Genomic DNA, 25,103 nt, shown 5'->3' on the forward strand with positions numbered 1-25,103 from the left:
ATGGTCTCAGGCCAGGTGGTGGGAGGGAACGAGCTTCATAATGATGGCAGTGCAGTGGGGCTTTGCTTTAGGATGAATGTGGAGGCTGCACTGGAAGGGTGGGGAGCTTATTGCCTCCTGGTTGTGGAGGGGAAAGGCAGGAAAATGGGGCTAGAAGAAGGAAACTGAAAGGCCCAACATGTTCCACCTGTGTGAGTTGGGAGGTCTCCACCTCCAAGGCCTTCTTGGGTATGCTGTTTCTTCTGGCCTTGGCTCTCAAGATGGCATCACTGAAATACCTGTCCTCTACCCTTAGGTACAAGAAATATGTTTTCTTGGATCCTTTGGCTGGAGCAGTGACCAAGACCCATGTGGCTCTGGAAACAGAGACAGAAGAAAAGCTCTTTGATGCTCCTCTCTCCATCACTGAAAGAGGACAGCTGGACCGACAGGTGAGATACAGCTGTGGGATGCAGCTGCTTCCCCTTCAGGGGATTGTGCTCAGCATTCTGAGAGGAGAGGGCTTCTGTAGAGTGGAGGGCAGAGCCCTCCTGGGGCTGCAGGGTGTCTCGCTTATCAGAAGGACCTTGCCCATTTTTGAGCTTGAAGTCCTGGTTTGGGCTTGATGGATGACACAAAACCCTCAAACTTGGCAGGTGTTTCTCTCTGCTCAAGCCATTGCTGGGTGGTGTGAGAAGAGCAATGTAATATCAATTCACCTTACTGCTAGGCCTCAGGGCTCTAGAGGGTTTTGGAGGTTCCATCACTTGACAATCCCCCTTGTGCTAACTCCTGAGCCTTGTGAGGAATGTGAAGGTGAGGAGCCATGGCTGGAAGGTCCGTGAGAGGAGGCCTGCGCCCCATCATTCCTGCTGGGAAGGGGTGCCTGCTGGTGCAAACAGAAGGACCAGCCAGCATGAGGAAAGGGTTTGTGCTTTGTGTGGGCGTGGGGCAGGCAGTGCACCAACCCAGCTGCCCCAGCATGTAACTCACCTTATCCCCAGCACCTCATAGCGGCCATACCTGGCGCTTTGCTGGCATGTGGTTGAATGTGTGTTTTGGGGCTGGAGAAAGAAGCCTGGGAGCCATTTGCTCATCATGTTGTACCAGAGGAGATAGCAGTGTGTGTAGCAAACAAAGCCCTTTATTCACAGTGCACCTGTGGTACTGTTTTGCCTGTGTGTTAAGTACAAAACCAAACCTCTAACTATTTGTTTGTGCTCTCCTGCATTTTAAATCTCAGAATTGGTTCAGGCACCATTCTCTTCTGGAGTAGAAGGGACTGCCCTATGTAGGCTGCAAAAGGCTACCCTCAGGGGAGGGTAGTGTCCACTTGCAAGAAACTAGGAAGAGTCCTGCACCTCTTCCTCCTCCTGCAGCCTGCCTTTTCCAAGCCTTGGCTGCAGGGGTTAGCCTCCAAGCATGGGGAGCTGCTACAGGACAAGAGCACAGAGTTGCAGGGGTAGCTGATGGGCGGCCACTCTACTAAGGCACACAAGTCCAGCTCTGACTGTCACCCAGGATGTTCCCTACAGTTCCCCTGCTTGCTGCAAGGGAAAGCAAGTGCGTAGTCACTGCCTTATCTTTTTGGTTTGGGTTTCCTTTAGGTAGCTGAAAATTACTTCTATGTGCCAGATCTGGGCCAGGTCCCTGACATTGATGTGCCGTCCTACCTGCCAGACCTGCCTGGCATTGCTGCAGATCTCATGTACAGCGCTGATCTGGGCCCCGGCATTGCACCATCTGCCCCTAGCAGTGCTATTCCAGAGCTGCCCACTTTCAACACTGAATCGGCGGAGCCTTTGCAACCAGGTATTTCCAATCCCTGCTCCCAGGACCCTGTGAAGGAGGAAGGTAGGGATTGCTAGAAGGTGGAGACAAGGCAGGAAGTCACTTGGTGGAGATTTCAAGATGGATGTTGGAGATACCTCTGGCTTGCGCTTGGGCCTGAGTCAAAGCTGCAACCCGCTCAAGCACTGGCCAGACTCCAGGCCCCTCACATCCCCACCCCTGCATGGCTAGGGAGGAGGGAGTGCAGTATGCAAGGACTGGACTCCCGGCAGCCTGGTGGGATGCCCTTGGGCAAGCTGGGCAGGCCTAGTGGCATGCAGCTGGGGAGGGCAGAGTAGGGGAATCTCAAACTCTGCCTTGGCCCTGCCTGCTGTTAAGAGGTGCTGCGCAGGGTGGGAGTGCTCTGCTGCATGGTGCCTGCTGAGGACTCTGATCTGTTGCCGCTGAGGCATGCGAAGCTCTGAGCTGAAGCTCTCAGTGTGCTGTCCTCTGTGACACTTCAGATGCAACTTCTTTCATCTTTCAGACCTTCAAGATGCTGAGCTATTGCCGCCGCCTCCACCACCACCTCCACCACCGCCTCCTGTTATGCCAACTACTGTGCCTCCTCCACCGCCCCTGCCCCAGCCCACAGCTCCCTCTGAGCCAGCCCGGACAGCAAGCGAGGAGAGCAGCAATGCAGTGCCTGCAGGTAAGGGCTGGGCATCTCCACAGCTTCACCAGCAGAATCTGACTCCTTGGCTTCAGCCCATGTCCTTGGTTGGTTCCCTGTGGCTTCCCAGCCTTCCGGCAGAGGAGGGAAGCTGCAGTGGGAGGGGAAGCTGCTTTTGCCTGCCTGGGAGCTGCAAGCCTTCAGTTCCACCTTGGCAGGGCTTCTGCTGGCTGGGCTGAGCGTAAGCCTGTCACTGAGAGGTGGCTGGGCCTGGCTCACAGCCCTGAGCAGAAGCTGGAGGGGTATCAGAGCAGCCCTTTCCATGGGAATTTGGCTGGGCCTGTAGCTGGTGCACTGACCTGTGGCTGCTGCCTGTTCTTCCTGTCCCTGCAGCTTCGGTCCAGGGAGCCCCGAAGGAGGTGGTGAACCCCTCTACTGGGCGTGCCAGTCTCCTGGAGTCCATCCGCCAGGCCGGTGGCATTGGGAAGGCCAACCTCCGCAGTGTCAAGGAGAGGAAGCTGGAGAAGAAGAAGCAGAAGGAACAAGAACAAGGTGCTGAGGCTCTTTGGCAGAACTGATCTTCCTTGCTCTCTGCCCCAGGCTGGGGGGGTGTAGTTCTGGGAGAGACGGGCAAGCCAGGAGCACAGTGAATATACAGAGTGGAAAGGTGCTGTCTTTCCTCACAGGCTGGTGTAGGTCTCGGGTTTTTCCCATTCAGCCAAAGCTCTGTGAACTTGCTAAACCCCATCTGCCAGAAGGGTATTCGTGTTCTTGATGGAGACCAGCTCTGTCTTGTGAAACTTCTATGCGTGCCCTGTGTGCTGCATGGGGACAGACACAGAAAGGAAAGCCTGGGGCCAAGAGGGGCAGGGCCGAGCTGGTTTGAGCACATTGGTTTAGGTAGCTGGGGAGAGTTTTGATGGAGCTGGTCTGGCAGAACGAGACTGCAAATGCCCAGCCCCTTTTGCCCCTCAAGAAATTCCACTCTTGGATTTCCCCAGAAGATGCTGTTATCCTGCGGTGCCTGGTGTTTTCCTGACCTGAAACTGGACTATAGTGGGAGAGATTAGGGGTGTGATACAAGATTAGAGGTTTGTTTGCGTTTTTTTTCTTTAATCTGAAGGCAGTATTGCAGGAGAATGCTTTTGCCATAGTGCTAGGTTCAGACTGACACTTATTCTTGTCTGACACTTCTTGTCTGACTTGTTTTGCTCTGTTTCAGTGAGAGCTACAGGACAAGGTGGAGATTTGATGTCAGATCTCTTCAACAAACTGGTGCTGAGGCGCAAAGGTACTGTCCTGCAGGGTGGCCTGCTCTTTCCCCCTAGGAAAGAGGGAGAGCACTTTCTGGCACCTCACTTGTGTCTGCCACAGCCCTAGAAACAGGAACAGAGACACTTTCCCTGGCAAGTGTGCCACAATGCAGGTGGGAGTGTCTTTACAAAGGGTGAGCAGAGGCATGTCCACCTCAAGTCCAGCTGGAGGCACTGGAGGAGGTTGTGTGTCTAAGGCAGACGATGGACTCTGAAAGCTACTTGTGAGGAAGGGGCAGCAGTGTCTTTTTTAATTCAGTGCTGGGGCAGCTGGGCGCTCGCCCATGGGGGGCACCTATGTTGCCCCAAGGCCTTGGCAGGTACCTGGGGCATTTAGGGGCAGCGTCACCCCTCAGTGCCTGGCCACAGGGTGGAGGAGGACATGGACTTGCTCAGGTGGAGCTTTAGTTAAATGAGCCCTTGGCACAGGGCTGTGGTGGTGTTTAAGCATGTTGGCTGTTCTGCTTGCCTGGGTCACCTGGGTGCTGGGAGCCGTGGTACAAGGCATGGTTTTTCCCCTTGCCGAGCCTCTGTGTTCTCTAGTCCCCAGATGTCACTCACTGGTGATTTTCCTTCCCTCACAGGTATTTCAGGGAAGGGGCCTGGAGCCTCTGGAAATCCTGATGCTCCTGGAAGTCCTGCTGGTGCCTTTGCTCGTATGTCAGACTCAATACCACCCCTCCCACCCCCACAGCAGCCCATAGGTGAGGAGGATGAGGATGACTGGGAGTCATAGATGGGGTCAGCTGAGCATCTGTGTGAATCCCAGGACTCATGAACTAAGCACCTTTGGGAGACCCCAGCCTGTGGCAGTACCTCCCGGAGGGTGGGCACTGGCATGGGGGGGGGGGACCCTGTCATTTCTTTCAGAAGAGGAGCAGGAGCAACGTGAGCTAACCACTGGTGAGGTTATAGTTATCAATGAGGGTTTTTCTTCTGCTGTCTGCTATTCACCTCAAATACTACATTCCATCTCGAATGCTGCTGTGGCTCATGCTGGTGCAATAAATCCTGCCTGAGCTGGTGGGCAGTCAAGCAGCCTGTGCTCAGAGGATCAGAACTAGCTTTGCTCCTGATTTAAAGGGCTCTCAGTCTTTCCTAATGTGACTGGTGATGACTGCAAAAGCATCTCTTGCAGGCAAACAGCCCTTGCCTCATTCGTCTCCTTGCTGCTTGCTTGCTGAAGCTCCTGTTTGCTTGGTTGTTGCTAGAAGAGAGAATGAGTGTGTGTGTCCCTTCACAGGAGTCTAATTCCTGCTGCCTCTGTACGTGATGGTTTCTTCCTCTATCTGGCTTATGGAGATTCTTTGCCTGTTGCTGTCTGAAAACTTTCAATAAAGTTGAAGGAAGCAGGTCCTTGCAGCCTTCACTTTGGTAAAAGCAGGAAGCATGCTCAATTAAGCATCTGTTAAGGGGGAGCCCAGCTGTCCGCTCCCATCTCAGGCAGGGGCTGGCCTTACAACCCAGCACCACCAGCCACAGGGCTGGAGGGCACCAGCTGTTACAAGCAGGTGCCCCCCACCCCTGCTGCTGCTTTCACTGGGGTTAAGGCAGAGCTTGTGCCAGATGGTAGGGTTTGTACCCACTGAGGGGGCAGGAGACCTGCAATGGAAGTTTCTCAGAAGCAGCTGTTTCTTTCCCTGTGGATCTAATTAACATATAGGGAGTGGGTACCAGCTCTGTATCTAATTATAAGTGCTTTCTTCATTGTGAAGAGCCTTGAGAGGTAGCATCCAGCTGCTGAAACTGGCAAGGAGGCAAAAGAAGCTCTTGTAAAGAGACTTGCTCAGGATGACAGAAAGAGCTGGGGACAGCTGTGGGATTACATAGCTGTCCCTGTTGTTATCACTGCCCTCCAGCACTGACCTGTGACATAGGAAAGAAGCCCAGGAAAGTTACACTAAAAAAAAAGTAAAAAGAAGGTTTTACCATTTTACACAGAAAGTTACTCTGAATTCAAAAACATAGGCAGTAAAAAGGGCAGAGCAATCCTGTGCTTAAGCATGAGCAAAGAAGTGCTGCACTATATTATGGCCATATCTTTATTCCTGTTGAAAGAATGAACTGCTGCTTTAATCTATTGACTGCTTGAAGCAAGGTAGAAAGAAGGGGATAAGAAAGAAATGTTACCTATAGCTGCCCCAGGTCTTACCAGTCTGACTGTAATTACAACATGACACAAACTAATGGCCTGATAGTTCACAATTCTTGTGAAAAGCTCTGTATTTTCATTGGTCATCAAGCCCCTACACTTGGTTGTTGATGGGAAAAGGCAGATGAATGTGTTCAGTCAAAATAATTATACTCCCCATACTTAAGTGTCTGGGTTGAAAATATTTAATCAATTTAAATAAAACCTTAACAGCTGTAAACAAATAGGAACCTGCCTCAGACCTACAACCAGTTTCCCTCCTGGTTATGGTGCTGAAGGCTGCCTTACCATCAATAGCGCTCAGATACTGAACAGCAAACATCCACAAAGGAGGCAGAAGGTGGAGGCTCACAAACTCCTTGGTACAGTAAAGCAGGAACTTTTGTTGCTTTGGGTGTTCTTCAGAGGTGTAGCTCACATCGTTGACCTACAGCCTGTTCTCTGGTCCACATCACAAAGCATCCGCTTTCCCTCGATGGAACTAGGAACACACAAAACCAGACAGTTTGTCCCTGGCCTTACTCTAAAGTGAAGGTTTGAGAAAAGTACAGATGAGTACAGTGGGAAACAGTTTTGGTAGCAGTACATAAGATACAAGTTCTGACCTTTCTTAACTCTGCAAAAGCTGATCCAAAGGCAGGTTTCACCTGGGTTCTCTCCCTGATCCACTGCGGCAGTTTGTTAAAGATGGCAGGGCGTGCGTACCGGTGGTCCAGGAGCAGGATGCTTGCAAAGTCCTTCTGATGGCGAATGGCTCTGCCTGTATAGAGTGTACAACCACATTAAAATGGCCCACTCAGGTGTTTGTTCTCAGGCAAGGAAGCTCATGTTCCCGTCATCTGTACTTAGACTGATTGGTAATGCATCCTTTTTCCCACCCTCCTGCTTCCGTGCAGTCACATTTTGTATCCCCCAGCCTGTCCAAGGAAGGATGAATTACCTATCGACTGGTTTACTGCCTTCATGCACAGGTTTTCAATCAGCACTCTGCTAGGTGCCTGGCCAGCAGCTCTGGGCTGGAAAGGAGAAATAGGTAAGACTGAACATGAGGCAGATGTGAATCAAACTAGGGAATCTTAATGACAAAGTGAAGCAAATGCTTTTACCCCTGCAGAGTGAGTAGGTGGCCAAGCAGACCCCAAGCTGAGAGTAGGGAGGGACAGAAGAAAGGCTGCAGTCAGAAAATTCTGTTGAGCATTCACAGAGAGCCAGCCCAAGGCCATTGAAGGCAGGAAACTTGTACCCATTTGCCCAGTTCCCCTTGGAACTCAGAGTTCCCAGCGAGCCCCAGTGGTGTTTCCCTCCACTAAGCTGCTTCCCTGTATTTAGGGCCACCTGTACACATGCAGTGTGGAGAGGGCTGTGCTCTTGATACTACGCAGTCTGGGAAATGAGGGCAAGCTCAAAGAAAAAAAAAAAAAAATCTTCGAAGGCAGCCCTGGGACTCATGTACTGGGAGGAAAGTTAATACTAAAAAGCTGAAGTGAAACAAGCAGAGGCGTGTCTCTGTTACCATTGTTTTGTCAAGCCAAGTCATTTTTTCCTGGAGCTCTGGAGATTTAATGTTGGGGTAAGGCATTCCCACCATAATCACACACCTGCAAGGGATAAGGGAGGACTGCATTATTCTTAATGTCTCATCCTAGAGCACTTTGCCAATAGACTGATAAATTAGAGGTCAGTGCACCCCTGAAAGACAGCCAGCCCTGAAAACCAAAGGTGGCAATAAAGCACAGCAGTCTGACAAGCACATTCTGAAAGGAAAGCCGCAGAGGGATTCAGGGTGCCAGAACAAAGTATTATCTAGCACAGCAAACCTAGCTGCATTACTCACATGAAAAGTAGTCTGGACAAGTGGCTTTTACACCACCCAGCAGACTTGATCCTGTTGGTTTAAGCATCAGCCCAAGCCATGTGCTCCCCAGGATTTTCTATCTGTGCAAATACTGACATGTCCATCCCGCTTGGAGTCACCACACCGCAAGCCCAGTGCTCACCTTCCAAGGAACAGCCACCTTACCTTCCCAGGTCATCGGAGAAGTTGATCCCTTCACTCATTTTGCCTCCAACTACAGAAAGCAGCAGGGCCCCTGTCATCTGTCCTCCCGCCTGGCTGCAGCGCTGCAGAAGAGGGACCAGCAACTTAAACTAGAGCAGGGAAGATCTCTGTGCTTCAGAAACACTCCCACACCTGGGCTAGAGCCCTCTTTCCTTGTTAAAAGCTGCAATGCCCTCTTTAGCAGCACTCCCATACGCAGTTGGGATGCCACACTCTCACCAGTCTGCCAGCTCAGCTTACCTTTATGCACTTGGCATATTCCACCAGCACCTGCTCGACCTGGTTGGCTTTCTTAGGCTCCTGAAAGATCTGTCATAGGCACAGTGCATCAGTTGCAGCAACAGGAAGCAGTTTAAAGAAAGCAAATCATTTTACTCCCATGCCGTTAAACAGCACATGGAACTAAGATCAGGAAAGGGCAAATTGCATGAAAAACCAACTTGACCAGCACCTTTCCCCTCACTGCATGCTCGCTACAGCACTTTCAACTGGGCTCTGAAGGGAGCAGCAGCTGCTCCTGCCCCTCCAACATTCCCTTTCAGCTTTGGCATACTTGTCTAATTCTGCAAGAAGTTACAAGTAATCCGAGAGCTGAAAGGCAGGAAAGCCATGTGCACCTCTTCCACCTATGAATAAATGTCCAGCGGAATGAGGAGACCCTCCAGCTGCAAGATCTTGGAGGAGAGTGGCAGGACCAATCAATTCAAAACACCAGTTAATTCCAAGTAATAGCTCCCCTTGTCCAGTGAATAGATTAGTTTTCTATGCAAAGCATACATAAAGTAATATTTCTTTATGTTATTCTAGCATGCCTAATTAGTTACTGAAAGTGCCTGCAGTTAATTAAGCTGCATTTTGATAGATGCTGCACCTTGGCCTAAATCACAAGTTGTTTTCCTAGTAAACAAGAGGTACATCTGTCTTTTCTGTGACAGTAAAGAACCTAAAGGATGTATTTTCTCTTGGTTAGCAAGAAGTACTATCAAATTTTACCAGCCAGAATCAGTCTTTCAGTAGAAAAATAACTGGCAATTAATTGCAAATATAAGTCAAAACTGTTTAGCTTATTAAACAGTAGCTATTTAATCCTCTGACTGCAGTTAATTTTCCCTGTGTAATTTATATATAATCTCAGTGTGATCTCACCACAGCCACCTCAGGAAAGACTTTAACCTTCCTATGCTATGATACGATCTTGTGTGTGGGCAGCTGAAAGTCACACTTGCTGCACTTCTACCAAATTGCTTTGCTAATGCATATCCAATTTGCTGGAGACTGCAAAGGCCAAACAAGAACAAATCAGAGTTGAAAGGTAGAGCAAGCTGTGTGCTTGTGGCACAAAGCCTTGGAGGCACCAGGCAGATTGTTGGGACCCTGACAGAACACACCTGAAAGGCACTATGATAGCTGTACAAACACATGGAGAAGCTGAAGCATAATGCTTCCACCACAAAAACCTACAGGCAGATCCACATGCCAGAATGCCTGCATCAAGGGCTGTGAAATATCTGGGACTGTGCTCTCCTAATCCATGTGGTAAGTTATTTAGCTTTTGGTAAACGGAAGTCACAGCCAGGGTATACCTAATGCTTTTTTTTTTTTCCCCTGGCACATGATCCAAGATCTCTGCCCCACACCCTGAGACAGTCGGACTGCCTGCCCATCAAAACTCAACCTTCAAATACTTGTGAGAGTCATTGCAAAAATGTTACATTTGCAGTGATGTCCCTATTTAATGTTTCTCATCACTTCTTCAACAGGAGTCACCACTGCTAGTCTTTAAATTCTCATCTTGGCACTTCTACCAGAAAAAAACCCCACCATTTGTCCTATGAACTGCAGTCTGGTCCCACTCTGCCTAGCCCTTAGTTGTGTTGGTCTGTGTTCAAGGGAGACATAGCTGAGCCTGGGAAAAACAAACTCCCTGTAAGAGAACCTGAACAGCCCCCCAGCCACATGGGAACAAGCTTGCTGGCTATGGAAAGCAAAGATTGTCTCCCCCATGGCCACTACACAGATTGTGCACTTAAAGAATCTATAGCTGCATTTAATCTAATTTAGACCCCAGCTCAGTGATCAGCCGCCCGGGAAGTATCATTTATTCATTACTGGAGGGACTAGCTAGATAAACATCTGCTCTGCTGTGCAGAATATGAGAAAAACTCAGCGAGAGAGGCCTGTAATGCATAGATAATTGTTTGATTTTTGAAACCTCCATTTAAAGTACCAACTGCCCCTGGCTGCACAATTACCTTCTTCTTAGTTGCCAGGCGGGTGAGCAGCCCCGTCTTCTCCCAGTGTGCATACACCTGCTTCTCATATTCATAGGAGGGGAAGAAGCACACCACACCCCCTGGGACCACGTTGCACAGGTTGCAAAGGATTCGACCTGTCTCATCCATCTGCAAGAGAGACAAGAGCATATTGCAGCTGACAGGAGCTCCAGCTAACGCCACTCCAATTCTGTGCTCAATCCCAGAATCACACTTTCCCTATGACATGCCTTAGGGGAGGAAAAACATGGGAAACATGCCAGGTTCTAAGAGAGCTCTCTAGGGGAGCTGGGCATCACCAAAAAGCTCTTCACAGCTTGGCCTATCCTCCTAATCCAGGGTTTCTGTTACCGCTGTGGAGCAGCGGTCACTCAGGAAAGGAGGGTTTATGTCCGTGGTCCCAGTGGATGGGACCTGTCACACTAGAACAGGTGTGGAGAGCTAGCTAGCACATCTGGTGGAAATTCAGCAGGGGCAGAGCGGACCTGGTGTCAGGCCTTGAGTGCTTACTGGCCCACCAAAGAAAGAAGGAAAAAGGGCAGAAACATCTGCTGCCACCCCTATGGCTTGGGCTGCACTCTGCAGGTCTGCCACATTCCACTGTCACTGAGCCCTTCAAACTGTGAAGCAGAGTCAGAAATCTCCTTCTGATGCCCAGCACACAAATGCAGGATGTCAGTACAGCTGAACAGGAATTGCTAGCATTCCTCGTCTCTGAGCAGGTAGCTCAAAACCCCTTTTGCTGCTACTCTTTCCCAATTACTTGGCAATACACCTGCTTCAAATCCTATGGATTTCCCTTGCCATGGCTTTTGCTCAGCCCACCTTTCAAACAGAGAGCACACTGTCCTACGAAACACAAGCATGTGAGGCAAAAAAGAGATACCAAGGAAGGGAAAAAAGGAAAGACTGACCATCTGGGGCAGGTCTCTCGTCTGGTAGGTAAACTCCAGCTGCTGGTTGGAAGGACCACTGCAGAGGATTATGGGTAAAATGTTTTCTGGAGGAATCACATGTCCTAGAAACAAAAACGAAGTAGTGAGAGTCAACATCACTGCTGTTGGCACAAACCCCACTAGCTCTTCAGCTTTACTTGCGTGCAGCGACAGAGGCACACGTTTGCCTGGCTACGGCAAAGTGCCTAAGTCACTCGGCTGCCCTGACTTCCATTCCCTGAGCCCCTGGGAAGAAGGCACGGCACGCTGCCTGCTGATACTGGCCAAGACCACTGAGGGAGCTCAGAGTGGAAGGCAACTAGCACGGCACCCCTTTGCTGCCGTGACTTCTGGGAAAGATGCCATGTTGCTTAGAGCGCTGACAAAACAGCACCCAAGTGCAACGCTCGGGTCTCGCAGAGACCGATTATGACCCCTCCCTGCCACCCCGGCACACTCACCACAAGAGAACTCCACCACACGCGCAGGGTCCACACCAGCGCAGGACAGCAACTGCTCTCGGAAATCAGCCACCTACGAACCAGAAGCCGAAGAGGGGTAAAGTTCCAGCGTCCCAAAAGACACCGCATCAGCCACGCTGCTGCTGCTCCTTGAGCACCAGCGGCGAGGCAGGGAGAGCGGGCCAGCTCCCTCCGGTGGGCCGCTGGCCCAGGGCAGACGGGCTCCCTCCGCCATGAGAAAATCAAGGGCGTGCGGGCGCTGAGCGCGCGAGCCCGGGCTGGGAGGCGAGCTGGAGCCCGGGGCGCGGAAGGAGGAAGGGCCGGCGTAAATCCCGCAAGGTCAGCCACGGCCCGCGGCCGCCGCCGAGCGGACAGCCCCCCGGCCCCGCCGCCCCCCCCGCCGAGCCCGGGGCCCCCGGGGCCGCCGCCCCGCGCCCCGCCCCCGCGCCTCCGCCGGGCGAGGAGCGGCGGCGCCCCCTGCCGGCCGCCCGCCCGGGCCCGGCCCGGCGCGCGGCTCCGCGCTCTGCCGCGGGGGCGAGGGGCCCGGCCCGGCCCGCCTGCCCCCCCGCCAAGGCCGGGCCGAGCGCCCGGGGCGGACCTGCGAGCTGGCCCGAGCACAGCGGGCGGCGTGAAGGGGGCGGGGGGGCTCCCCTTTCAGGGCCCGCCGCGGCCCTGCTGCACAGGGCGGGTCCCCTGCCTGGAACCAGCCAGCCTCTCTTGGCGCAACGGGCTCCCATTTCAGACTTCCCCAGGCCCCAAAACCCGTTACCGGGAGTCCCAAATGCCGCACAGACCACAGCTCGGACTGCACCTACATCCTCTCTCCCAGTTGCAGTCTGAAGGGTTCAAAGCTGGAACGGCAGCCTTCCAGAAGGGAGGTCCTGCGCTTCACACCCTCCTTCCCCCCCTTGTCACCACAAGGGCAGAGGAAGTCTCAGGACATTCGTGTCCAGGAACGGGATAAATGTAACTAGCTGGGATACCTGACACGCCCCACTGCATCTCTACATCACAAACACGCTTGTCTCTTAGGCACTAAAGCAACAGGAGAGGGATGATAAGCTGCCTGCCACCACACCAATACTGAAGTGTTGATTTTTCTGAAAGATCCCCTATGGGATGGTCCCTGTGGGATCCCTGTCCAGTTACAAGGTCAGATGGTTTTACAAGGTCCTCTGACTACTATCTGTGCTAGTTCCAACCTACCACGACCTCAGCCTCAGCCTGTATCGTCCTGAGAAAGGCTGACAAGGGCAATCCTGCCCTTGCACCTACAACTTTTTGCACAAACAGGGAACATGACACCTCATGCAGGGAAATTGTACAGGGAGATAAAAAGGTCGGTAGGAGAGGTCTTTTGCCACACACACCATGGGAAGTGAGAAGAAGAGCACATCCCAGTGGGGCCAAGCTGCTCTCTTTCCACGCCTGCTTACAGAAAGCACCAGAGACCTCCCAACACCTCAGCATAGCATCCTTATTCCCTCACCGGCTGCATGGTGCCCCCAGCAATGATTACAGCACGGCATTCTTCCACCACCTTGGCAAAGTGGACAGCTGGATTCAGCAAGAGGAATTTGAGGCTGCTCTGACCAACTGTGCCTGGGAAAAGGAGAGAAACAGCATCAGGAGCTAGCTGTGGCACACACTCAGGGATATAAGAGATTCTCCCTCCTGCTCTGGGCACTCTGGCAGGTCCCCACCTCTCAAAGCAAGGACTTGCTATTCAACACTGCCGCAGGCAGCAGCAGGTAACACCAGCCTGGAGGTTACCTTCTGCTTCCAAATCTTGCTGCAGCCATAGAAAAGACGCAGTAAATTGCACGACAAAAATTGACATCCAAAGTGGGAACAGAGCTCTGCAAAACCTGGCCCCAATGCCCTTGGTTAAGAAATCCTTGGGTTCATGAGCATCCTCAGACAGACCAAGCCTGCCAACCTGCATCACAGACACCACGGATATACTGCTGCAGGCTTCCCCCAGGCTCAGGATCTCCTCCCTCACTGCTAGTGAAGCATCCTGCTTGCAACTCCTGCCACCTCTCCCCAGCTTGCCCTTTCCAGTACCTTGCCTGCTGAGAATGACTCTGCCATCTTGGTTTGCATTCGTGAGGGCTGAGAGAAATCCTTCAATCTGCATCAGTGGAGAGGCAGTTCGGAGCTGGTCATTCTCAGCCTCCATGGGAGGGATCTGGGGAGCACCCGCTGGCTCGAAGAGAAAAGGAGAGGCAGGCAACTTAGGCCACACTTCTGAAGACAGGGACTAAGCACAAAACATAGATGGGTCCTTTCTACAGGAACATGATACCTAGGCTACATATGCAGGTGGAGAGCAAAGACCCAATAAAGGAGAGAACCCAAATTCTGTCTCATTGCCAGGAGAAAAAAAAAAAAAAAAAAAAAAAGATAGATAGATCTGGGTTTCACAGCTGGCAACACTAAACAGAGCTAGTCACAGCAATGCATGTGAGTGCATGCAGTGTAAACATGGAATTGCATCATCATTCAGCTTGGAAGGGACCTCAGGAGATCATCTAATCATATGTATAGTTGCCTAGGTCATCTACTTAGATATATCAAAAAACACCTGTGCAGGAGAGCTTCTGGAGTCTCTCTTTCTTCAAATCTGCCTCCCCCCTTTTCTCATGCAGATAGATGCAGGTTCCACATCCTCACTTTGTCTGCAGATACACAAGTGGAGGATGTCTGAACTCACCCTCTTTATCAGATCCTTGCTGGAGGGTCAGAAGAAAGTTCTGCAAACCACCCAACTTCTGGTTCTCCTTGTTGGTCTTCACAGCTGTGGCAGGGCCTCCATATCGCTCCACAAACCCAAAAAGCTGCCAAGCAAAAGCCAGAAGGACTAAGACTACCAACAGCAGGAATCAGGCAAGATAAAAACAGGTTTGCTGGCCTGCCACAAATAAAGTTCCTTGGTAGGTGTTCACAAACCAGCCCAATCAGAATCTATCAGCACAGACCAGAGCTCCCATTACTTTCCTCCACCCATTGAATCAAAACCAAAACAAGGCTCTGATGTTTGTTCCTCCAGTGCAGAGCAGCCTACCAGGCTGGCAGGTTTGAGGCCAAGCAGCACAGAATTAGCACCCACTGGAATACTGTGGTACACCATGTTGTATGTTTCTTTGCTGTATAAGCAAAAGGTAATCTGCCCATAGAGTGCTTTTTGCAGGAACCATTTTGCTTGCAGAGCAGGGTAGAGAAGACAAGCTCCCACCCCAGCTGCTGCATCTTCCACTTCAAATTCAATATGTGAAACAGCATTTGAATGCTGTTGACCATAAAGCCTCAGGGGCAGTACCTTCCTACTGATGAGGCTCTTCTCGCAGTAACGCTGAACCTGTTGGAGGAAGACAGAAAAATGAACTGGCATTCAGCATCCCTTCTCCCATCCTGCTGCCCTTGATCCCTGTCCAGCAGGGATATCACTTGCTGTTCTTGCTGTGCTCTTGGGGAGGGGTGCACAGTTCTTCATGAGCGTTGCCTCCCAGACAACAGTTTATTACAAAGGCATTGCTTCCAGAATGAAACACACTGTGTTTAGGTGCTGTGTTTGGAGGTTCGAGGGATGGGTTAGGTTACTGGAATAGTATAGTTTCTTCATCCTCAACCCTTACAGTTTAGCTTTGCCTACACACAGCCTCTGCACTCATACATGTTTAATTCCTTGCTTCCCTCTACCCTAAGACCACCTATCCAGCTTTAATGCACTGTTATCTAGACAGCAGCAGAAGAGATCTACACATTGGGGAGCCGGGGAGAATCTGCTAGAAAGCAGATTCTGCCATGTGGGCCTTGGCTCTACTTCCAGCTCTCAAACACACTTCCTGATAACCTTGAACCAGTCACCACCACCTGTGCCCTAGCAGACGATGATGTTTGCATTACCTTGAAGAGGTTGATATTATCAATCTGGCTCTGAAATAGAAAGTCATTGATGGATTTTAGCACTGTCCCTGAAAGAAAAGGGAGGAAAGGAGAAAAAAATTATTAGCTGCTGGGCCTGCAGCCCCTTGCTGCCCACACTCATGTGCCTGACTGATGGCTCCATACCTGAGGTGTTCACTCCAGTCTTACCTGTTTGGGAAACTGCCTGACAGCTAGGATTTTGGTTCACATTACCTGTAAAACATGAAACCGATTCAAGGAAGGCTTATAATGGGTCTGTCTCAAAATTAAGCAAGAGACTAACAACTGAGCTGAAAGGGACACTGCACCAGGACAAAACCCAAGAAATAACTATACATCTGCAAAATGTAGCTATACAGACAAAACATCAGCTCCTGCTCAGTTTTCATTTCCCCTGTAGGGCAGCCCTACATTGTAGAACAAGTGTGCTGCTGCATCCTAAGAAACACCACCTACATTCCTTCTGTAGCAGAGGCAGCAGGTAAGGTGGGTGCATACAAATGCTCACACACTATGTAGTCATCATGCTGCAAAGATGAAAGGACAGGGACTGCAATGCATCCATCACCCCTCCTCAATGCAGCAGCAGGGAGCTGGGAGGTGCATAGGCTGGCAGGCGACTGGGAAGAGGGGAAAACCTGAGGACAGCTCCATGCCCAGACCCCGACAGCCAGAACAGGATTAATTGCTGCCAATCACTGCGTTTTATGTCCTAGTGTTTAACACCCACCTCACATCTCACTTTTGCAGCCTCAATCATGAAGCTGTACACAGGCTGCATTTTCTAATGAAAGCACTTAACTGAGTGTGGGGAAGAGTGGCAGGAACAGAGGGGGAAGAGAAGTATACATTTGAGAGAAAGGCAGAGAGCACCGCCAGGACCCTGCCCCAAAAAGCTGCATTTCCCCTGGGCAAGGAGGAAGTTCTTTATGAACTTATGACAGGCTGTCCTCAAGATACACTGAGGACTAGCAAACAGATCATTAGAGGAAAGAAGCCCTGCAAATTCCAGTGGATTTGAAATCACAGCAAAATAAAATTTTCTCACAAAGGAAAGGCACCACTCAAGAAAGATTCATTCTGCAGAGGCATGCCTGACACAGGTAGAGGCCTTGCTACCAGATGACCCAGCAGATTTATTCTGTGCAGCTCTTGTGCTGTCCTGATCACTGTCACACATCTGCTGTATTCCTCACTTAGCATCCTACTTTGTCCCCACTCAAATCAGATCTGAAAACCACACAGAAAGAGAAGGAAACTGCCTCTACCAAACTACGATGTCATCTGCCGCTCCTCAGCTAGTCAAACAAAGAGAGGGGTTCAGGCAGACACCAGTCAACATCCCCACGTTAGAAAACAGCCTGAGAATTAAAATTAGTGGCATCTGAACCTATACATGAGCAACACTTCCCCACAGTCTCTGCAGAGGGGGAAGGGGGACAGTGCCCTGAGGAAGCACCAACTAGCTCAGAGCCTATCAGCATCCCTGGAGACAGAAATAGGTTTGCTTACCTCCCAGCATGGCCACAAATCGCTCCAGCAAATACAGGATCTGCTTAATGTACATCAAGTTCTTTGCCTTCAAACGTTTCCTATGAAAAATGAGACAAGTAGTAGGCCCCAAAACATATTCAGGGAGTAACTCAAGCAGCTGAGCTGCAGAAACAAAAGCACCTGAACTCCCCTTCATTTGGGGGAGACAGGAACCGAGAATGATTTCTTCAGGCTCACTCTCCCTGTTTGTGGCAGGGCATAGACCTCTGGATATCCTGCCTAAGGTCACCCCAGAACACTCACCCATGCACCCCACACTGTTCCTACCATTGCCTTTCTCCTCACATATTAGTTAGTTTGTTTATTACAATGGCAGTGATGCCTGAAGTCCCTGTTGCAGTAGTGCTCCACAAATTCAAAGTTATTAGCACTGAGCAAAATAATCAACCACTGCAGGGATGACAAGACGCAGAGCCAAAAATCACATATAGCTTCCTCCTCCTCAGAGCTTACTGTCTCTGCCATAATGCCAGTCAGCACATGAAAGACTAAGGGGAGACATGAAAGACTGAATCTTTTGAAACCCTGCATCACAAAGCAGGAGCGATTAGAGGGAGATATTGGGAAAGGAACTGAGAGAATAAGGGAAAGCCAGAATCCTCGGGGTATCCCCCTTCTCACTGCTTAATACCAGCCCCATGAGTCTGACTTAGACAGATTCTAGACAGAGATAATGAAGTAAGTGGCTTTTCATCTGCAGAAGGATTAATGCAAATAACTTTCCAGTGGGGAAAAGCAAGAAAGACCCTGCAGACATGAGACAAGCCACGGCATCCACACTGCCTGCCACTGTTGCGCTGTTTTCCTCTGAGATCCTCACCTATATCGCTCCATGTACTGCAGCAGCTGGGAATGGGCACAGCACAGCTACACGAACAGAAAAAGGAGCTGTTACTACAAAGGAGTCAAGAAAGGCCGCTCTGCTGGATGCAGAGTTCGCTCACAATTAACAGGCCAGGCTATGACTCACCTGAGAGCCACTGACCTCCGCACTATGGATACAGGTGATGGTGTCTATGAGGTTGTGGGCCTCATCAATGATTACGACCTGGTCCTTCAGCTTGATCCCAGCAGCACTCCTGGTAGGCTCATGCAAGAGCATCTGATAGGGCAGCACCACCAGCTACAGGAGAAGCACACACTGCCCTGATTCTAGCTCTCATCCTTACAAACTTAGGGCACTCCCCAACCACTCATTAAAGGCCCGTATCAGATGGCCTCGCAGAATTCAGTCAAGTTACTTACTCTTATTAGGGGAAAGGTAAGAAGAGAGACAGGAGCACATGCTTGAGAGAGGCATTGGGATGTAAGCTGAAGAGAAATCATTATGCTACAACTGCGTATCAGTTCAGGTTACCTTCTGAATCTCCTCTGAAGCACTGAAAGCACATCTTCCGATAGAGAACCAAGCAAGGAAGAAGAGCAGTGGCAAGAGCTAAGATTACACTCATGCATCAGTATTGCCTCAGAGTTACTGAGCCTTTCAAGTATTTCAGAATGCTGAGACATACTCACAACCTCCCTATTAACTTCAAATGGGTATTCTCATTTTCCTTTGCTTTCTCAGCAAAACTACAGCTGACAGAAACACAGCCTATTTACAGGCTCCCACAATATTGAGTAACAGTACTGGAGGGAGCAGGCAATTGGTTTATTCTTAGAGCTCCTGGCATTAATTCCGCTAAAAATATGTACACCTTACCTGAGCAGCAGGAATGGCGTATCGACTCCCATAATATGGGCAGGCTTTGGTCTCCCTTCCCAAAGCCACCAACTGCTCAATATCTTTCACTTCCACTAGAACTTCATCACGGAGAAACTGCATTTGCTCATAGGAATAAAACGGGCATACGGTGCGACCTGCACATCTCTTCTTCCCTTCACTCTCTTCATGACTCTTCTTTTCTAACAGCAGAAATCAAAAGAAAGCTATGAGCAATACACACGATAGCCTAAAAAAAACATTTTGCAAAACCTGCTGGATTTCAAAGCAGGCTTTGTCATGTGTATTTTTGACCTATCATCTATTTAAAAATTATTCAGCAGTAACATTTCCATCTCCACAGTGGACAGTACTCTTGCCAGTTAGATTTAGCCACGTGACATTTTCCAACATTGCTAGTACCAAGTTACAAAGACAAGTATCATTCCGCTGCAGAAGTCCTGACCAACTTAAGACACTCAGAAAATACTCAGAAAAAGATGTCAGCATCCTAGCCTGGAGGTCAAGAAAAGTAAAAGCGCTGAGGATCTCTAGCTCTGCTCCTCCAACCTGCCATTTTCAAGCTCCCACCACCCTCTTGCTAGAACCGACTGACAGTGCGCGCTGTCTCCAGACTCTCATACCAGTTTTATCAGCAATTGCTTCCCCAGGCTGGAAGTGTTCCTACCATGTTTGTTCTTTTGCATCTCCATGCAGCGGTCATTGATGAGCGAGAGAGCCCCCAAGCGTCGCACCTCCTCATTCACACATAGATTCTTGAACATGCAAAGAGAGGAAGGTAGGGGGTCAATTAAGAACCGAGTGCTCCATATGCACCCTTTGCTGTACAATAAAAGATTTCTTTAAAGCAATCTCAGGCCAGATTCTGAAATGGAAAAGTCTATCGGTCAGACATTGTGCATACTAAATGCTACAAATATGCTCGAAACCCATAAAAACTTAGCAAGGAGGAAAAAAATGAGAAAAGGTGCACTGAGATGGCTCACTGCTACACAGCAGCTTCTAAAAAGTGCTGCCAGAAGTAATACTAAGAGAAGCACCTTCCCAGTGACTCAGACATCTGTAATATTCCACATCAGGAAAGGTAAAACAGACTTTTGCATTTACATCAAAGGTAGATGGCCAGAACAGAGCTCTCAGAAAAACGTACATCACACAGATCTGTGTCACGATCTGTGACTGCTTTAGTTTTTCAATGGGAGATTCAGTCAATCCCTGAGATGCCTTCTGTGGTGTCACATCCACACACCTCCTCACAAAGTCTCTCACATTAAGTTAACATGCACCCTCGGTCCCTTATAAACAATACCACATACCTGCCTGGATCCCAAGGAGACCAGACGAGTGTCTTTGCCAAAAGGACTTTTTTGCACCTCACGCACAAACTGAGACAGCTGGGAGTGAGTGCGGCTGCAGTAGTAAATCTAAAATGAGGAAGAACAAAGGGAAGACAAGAGGAACATGGAAGCCAATTCCCTACCTACAACCAATCCTGCAAGGAAGCAGCCAAGCACCTCAACAAGGTTAATCTTGCTCAAGCCTTCAAAACTACAAGGGAAGGCACGTGTTTGAGTGTCACCTTACAACTCTTGAGGCCAACAGCCTTATCTTTGTTTTCTCCTATGCATTTGCCTTTGTTTCCATTTAATTTTCCAAGGTCCCCATAAAAACAGGGACTCACCATTGGAGAGTAATAAAAACCTGTTACTTGCAGTGTACTTTTACAGCAAGCCACAGCAAAAATTCAGCAGCATTAGCAGAGCAAGCTGCTTAGGCAGCCAGTGTAGTCCAGAAGGAGATGAGCACAGCAGAACTGGTTGCTATTATCAACAAACTTGGCAATTCTTGGATGCTAGTTCCTAAATCCTTCTGTACCACATGACTCTGGGAAGGGTGCAAGGAAGCCATAATTCTGCTCGCTCCCACACTGTTCTATGAGGTGGCACTATTTACTTCCCTCATCTCACCTTAGTCACATGTTCCTCTTCCAAATCATCGTCATCTTCCTCCAGCCTAAGAAAAGAGAAAGCTCAGTTTCCTTTCAGCAGATCACTGACAGTTAGAATCAAATGATGCTCTACTACAAGACAGAGGTCTCAAGAGAGATGGTTATGTCATCTCAAGAAGAGCCTCAGATCTTAACTCGGGAGGTAAAAGAAAAATCAACTTTTTAAGAATAGTGTAAGTGTGCACAAATCAAGTCAAGCCCTCCTCTTTAAAAGAAAAATGTCTGTAGGGCTCTGTCTTTAGCAACTTCAACAATTTTTTTTTTTCTTTTAAATCTGGGGCTTCTAAGCCCTGGGCATAAGCTAATCAGTGCTATACTATTCTTCGGTGAGCTTATTTATTTATTTTTGTAAAACTTTCCCTTTAGAGACAATTTACCACCCTCAAGCTATTGCATAAAGAAAAGCTTCAGGAAGATATTTAGTTGCCATAGAGTTCCTCAAAGGCAACGGCAGTTTAATGTTTGATAAACTACATATAAACAAAGTAGTTAAGTGTTTTGCAATTTTTAAGGCAGAAGGCTCTGTCTAGATACTAATTAGTAAATTCGTATTTTAAATGTACTTGACTTTTCATGCTGAAGTATGGCTTCTGGCTTTCTGCATAAAGCAAATGTATGAGAGAGAAAAGTGTGTATGGGGTTTTCATGCTGAAGCTCAATCTTCAGAAATGTGAACATGTCTCCCTTTAGAGTATCAAAAGATGCCAGTGCTAATCTGCAGGACTCATAGATTCCTCTGATGCCCTGAGTGTGGTTTTGCTTTTCTAATGCAAGGAACTTGATCTCAAGTCATTCACTCAACATCCAGAGGCATTCTTTGGGAAACCAGGCATGGATAAAGGCAGGACATTTGCCACACATTTTAAGGAGGATGCACTTTCTCAGAAAACACTTCAGGTCACTTCGATCAGTTTAACAAAAGCTTAAAAAATGAAACAATAACACCCCCCCCAAAAAAACCCACCAAACCAACCAATTAAACAAACAAACACCCAGAACAACCACTACCTTACACAGCTTGAATGGGGGAGAAACTCCAGATGTGCACAATCACAGGTGAAATCTCTTTAATCAAGGCAAGCCAAAAATGATACAGAACATGTTTCCTTGGCATGGAACCCTCTCAGTCCCCGTCCTTACCCAGATACCACTTTCTTTTCTTCGTCACTCTCATATTCAGCAAGAATCAGCTCCTCCTCATTGTGATCCAGCTGCTCTAGAACATCCACCCCAGCTCCCTCTGAAAGAACCTCTTTGCTGAGCTGAAGAAGGTGCTTTGTCTCATCCTCCTCAGATCTCTGAAGGGAACACATCATCACATTATTTCTCATACAGAAAGAGAGGTATTGCTTTATGCCACGGACAGGTCAGAAGACAGCACAGTCCCCCACACGTAACACAGGGAATGGCTTGCTGGGTAAACCCCCAGCAGGACAAGCAAAAGCACCAAGGGTGTCTGAAGCTGTTCAGCCCCACAGAATGCAGCTGTAACCAACAACAAAAGAGTTGCCCTCACAGACATATACGAAGGGGAAATATAGAAAACCTTCTATGCAAAAAGCTCACTGAACTAATAGATCCTGAAATGACAATATTCATGTAATCCAGTATTAGTTGCTTAAAGTGGCCCATAAAAGATGTGCGCCTGAGAAAAAACAGCGTGCAAATAAACGCAACCCAACAAACATATAAAGACATAATCAAACACTCTGTCCACATTTAAAGCTAGGATAAACTCAGCACCTGTTTTAGAACACAGAGCACAAGACTCCTCTTGCCGTTTTTTTCTCCAGTTATGTGGTTCTTATTCTAGCAAACACAGGTCTACCCCTCTACAAAAATTCCATTAAACTGTTGAGAATAGTTTTCTGATTAACTTTGTGTTCTAATAAAGAAGAGTTCATTTTTTCAATCTGAAAACGGTATTTTCCAATATCAATGAGCAGTTTTTTACCATGGCATTATGAAAAAATGCAGTTAGCGAGCACTACAGAGGAGATGAATCAGTTGCTTTTCCAAATCTCTATAGTATTTCTCTCATTTGCTTTCCTGTTTCTTGTCATGCTTCTCATTTTACATACTCTTCATCCTCTTAAGAGACAAAAGTTCTTTGTTCGATTTGTTTTTTATTTGCCATTCCCCTTTGAACCTTTGCTATTTCTGCCATACCCTTTTGACAGGCGTTGACCAAAACGTAACACAGCCCTCGAGATGGAGCACACTAGAAACGAATAGCCTGGCAGCCTAATAAATCTGCCTGTTTGGGGACCTGAAGGGGGTATCTTTAGGAAGTTTGACTCACCATCAAAAAGCTCTTAGACACAATAGTACTGAGGCCAGTTCACCCATCTAACTGGCAGGAAAATATATCTGTGAACTTTTTGTATGTAGAAAAGAGACATTTCTGAACAAAATAATCACATTTGCAATGAAAGTAAAAAAATACAACCATTCCCTAGTTGTGAGCAAAATACAACCAAAGCCTGACGTGGCTTTTTTGAGGGGGTCTTCTGTTCCCATGATCTTAAATTTAATCACAGTTCTACAGGTTTTATTCCAGAAGTGCAGAGTGTTCACACATGCTCATAAAACAGAGAGCTTTCAAAAAAAAAAATCCAAGTATTAAAGCTTTTAAAACAAAAGCAGAGGGCCAGAAGGCCATCAGAACACATGCCCTTTCCATCCACACACAAACGTTGTCACAGGAAATTCTCCATGCACAAATTGTTTTTCACATCTGTACTTTAAAAAGAAAACTAATAAAAAATTCTGGATGGCCAATTTCAGCAACTTAATACAAAGAGCTCCCCAAACAGACAGGTTGGAAAATTCAGTGTGAAGTTGCAGACATAAGCAAGTACGAACAACACTTGAGGTAACCGAAACAGAAAGTTCTAATCTCTGCGAGATAACTCACCTTCCTCTTCGCTGCATATTTTAACTGTACATTATGGCGAATTTTCTCAAGACGATCTTCTCGCTTTTTCCTCCTGATCTGCTCTTCCTAAAATAAAGGGAGAGTGAAGGAAGGATGAAGAGTATTTAGACCTAAACCCTGGGTATAATTACTTTCTTATGCCCCGGGTATAGAAAAAAATTAACTCTGAAACAAAATTGTCAGTACACTGTCCCTTTCTCCTGGAGTGCACGCCTATTATAGGTTACTATGTTCAGAGCAATATAGTTTTCTATCTTAGGCAACCTGCACGGCAATGCCTCATCCCTCATAACTGAAACAAAGTCCTGTGAAAGACAAGGACCACCACCAAAGTCTGCCTCGCCTGTTTTTCCAATCATCGCCCAGGACGTGAGCCTTTCTGATCCTCACCCCTCACTGTTTTACCCATCCTCTGCATACGAGCACTTCTCAACCTTTAGCCTGTCCACCATGTCCCGCTCTTCCTTCTTCTGCACAAACGCCGTAACCCAGTCCGGTTCCCCGGCGGTGTCTCTGCTGCCTGGGGGTCCTGGCCCAGCTGGAGTCAGCGGCTTCTTCCCCTCCTGCCCGCTCTCCGCAGGTGCCAGAAGTCGCGCCTCCTCCCGCTGCTTTTTCTCCTCGAAGTCTCGGAGCCAGGAGAGGGCCCCGCAGATAAGACTCAGTGACTTTCCCTGCCACAGAAAATAAAGACGACGAGGCTCCCAGGGCTGCCACCACCGACGCTCGCACAGCAGCCGCGCCCCTCCGCAGGGCCGACGCGCCCGGTGACAGACCCTCCGGAGCGGGGTCGGGCCCAGACCTGGCCCCTCTCCCCGGCCACCACCGTCCCTCCCCACCCAGGGGGGCCTCCGTCCTCCCCGCGGCTGCCGGCTCCCTGCCGCCACCGCCGCCGCCCCAGCCTCCCGGGCCGCGGCTGCCGCCGTCCCGCCTCACCGTGCCCGTGGGGCTCTCGAAGATCCCGACGCGGCCAGCCTCCAGCGCGCCGTACAGCGCCGCCATGAACCGCTCCTGGATGAGGTAGGGCGTGTAGGGGAAGGGGAACCGGCCCCCCCCAAGGCCCCCCGCCGCCGCCCCCCCGCTTTCCATCCCGCCCGCCGCCGCCCCGCTTCGAACCGAGCGCCGGAGACGCCCCGCCCCCTTCCCGTGACGCCCCGGTAACGGCCGGCGCCGAGCGGAAGGCCCGCGCCTCCTCCGGGGGCGGCGGGCCCCGATCTGCCGGGCCGGGCGGTGGAGGCCTGCGCCTCGGCCCCTGGCTCTGAGAAGGCCGAGCCTCGCCGCCGCCGCTGCCGCTGCTGCTGCTGCTGCTGCTGCTGCTGCTGCTGTCCGTCCCTCTCC

General features: G+C 49.5%; 2 protein-coding genes across 11 annotated transcripts in view; one reads left to right on the forward strand and one right to left on the reverse strand.

Moving 5' to 3' along the window:
• The window catches only part of WASHC1 (WASH complex subunit 1), a 45,354-nt gene extending 40,238 nt beyond the window's left edge, over positions 1 to 5,116 (forward strand). For all 7 annotated transcript variants that reach the window (XM_052788865.1, XM_052788866.1, XM_052788867.1 and 4 more), the window contains exons 6-11: positions 296 to 431; positions 1,587 to 1,791; positions 2,297 to 2,461; positions 2,816 to 2,974; positions 3,645 to 3,713; positions 4,320 to 5,116. In XM_052788865.1, the coding sequence (XP_052644825.1) occupies positions 296 to 431; positions 1,587 to 1,791; positions 2,297 to 2,461; positions 2,816 to 2,974; positions 3,645 to 3,713; positions 4,320 to 4,471 (886 nt within the window). In that variant the 3' untranslated portion in view covers positions 4,472 to 5,116. The remainder of the gene's footprint in view (positions 1 to 295; positions 432 to 1,586; positions 1,792 to 2,296; positions 2,462 to 2,815; positions 2,975 to 3,644; positions 3,714 to 4,319) is intronic.
• A 933-nt stretch (positions 5,117 to 6,049) lies between these two features.
• On the reverse strand, positions 6,050 to 24,864 carry DDX11 (DEAD/H-box helicase 11). Of its 4 annotated transcripts, XM_052788858.1 has the most exons (26): positions 24,702 to 24,864; positions 24,203 to 24,439; positions 23,748 to 23,834; positions 21,971 to 22,128; positions 20,790 to 20,835; positions 20,139 to 20,246; positions 19,490 to 19,577; positions 18,802 to 19,004; positions 18,070 to 18,222; positions 17,920 to 17,966; positions 17,058 to 17,137; positions 15,714 to 15,758; positions 15,525 to 15,592; positions 14,938 to 14,976; positions 14,332 to 14,455; positions 13,683 to 13,820; positions 13,105 to 13,217; positions 11,616 to 11,688; positions 11,134 to 11,237; positions 10,199 to 10,348; positions 8,187 to 8,255; positions 7,908 to 8,008; positions 7,401 to 7,485; positions 6,828 to 6,903; positions 6,493 to 6,647; positions 6,050 to 6,368 (listed from the first exon to the last, which is right to left on the reverse strand). In XM_052788858.1, exons 1-26 carry the CDS (start codon positions 24,852 to 24,854, stop codon positions 6,339 to 6,341), a joined length of 2,730 nt encoding a protein of 909 aa, XP_052644818.1. In that variant the 5' UTR covers positions 24,855 to 24,864; the 3' UTR covers positions 6,050 to 6,338. The 4 variants fall into 4 exon arrangements, with proteins under 4 accessions (XP_052644818.1, XP_052644819.1, XP_052644821.1 ...); XM_052788859.1 differs by lacking the exon at positions 24,203 to 24,439 and having other exon boundaries at positions 24,702 to 24,859; XM_052788861.1 differs by lacking the exons at positions 21,971 to 22,128; positions 24,203 to 24,439 and having other exon boundaries at positions 24,702 to 24,789.
• Between the last annotated feature and the right edge of the window lie 239 nt (positions 24,865 to 25,103).

This window comes from Harpia harpyja, chromosome 6 (assembly GCF_026419915.1).
Source record: "Harpia harpyja isolate bHarHar1 chromosome 6, bHarHar1 primary haplotype, whole genome shotgun sequence".
Classification (NCBI taxonomy): Eukaryota; Metazoa; Chordata; class Aves; order Accipitriformes; family Accipitridae; genus Harpia; species Harpia harpyja.

What these genes read in the sequence shown, in the direction of transcription:
- DDX11 (XM_052788858.1), bottom strand. Translation starts at nt 24,854, where the DNA reads ATGGAAAGCGGGGGGGCGGCGGCGGGGGGCCTTGGGGGGGGCCGGTTC. An exon ending in AAGAGGAACATGTGACTAAG is followed by an intron (nt 20,247 to 20,789) that starts GTGAGATGAGGG and finishes TCCTCATTTTAG; the next exon opens with ATTTACTACTGCAGCCGCAC. An exon ending in TCTCCTTGGGATCCAGGCAG is followed by an intron (nt 19,578 to 20,138) that starts GTATGTGGTATT and finishes TGCATGTTCAAG; the next exon opens with AATCTATGTGTGAATGAGGA.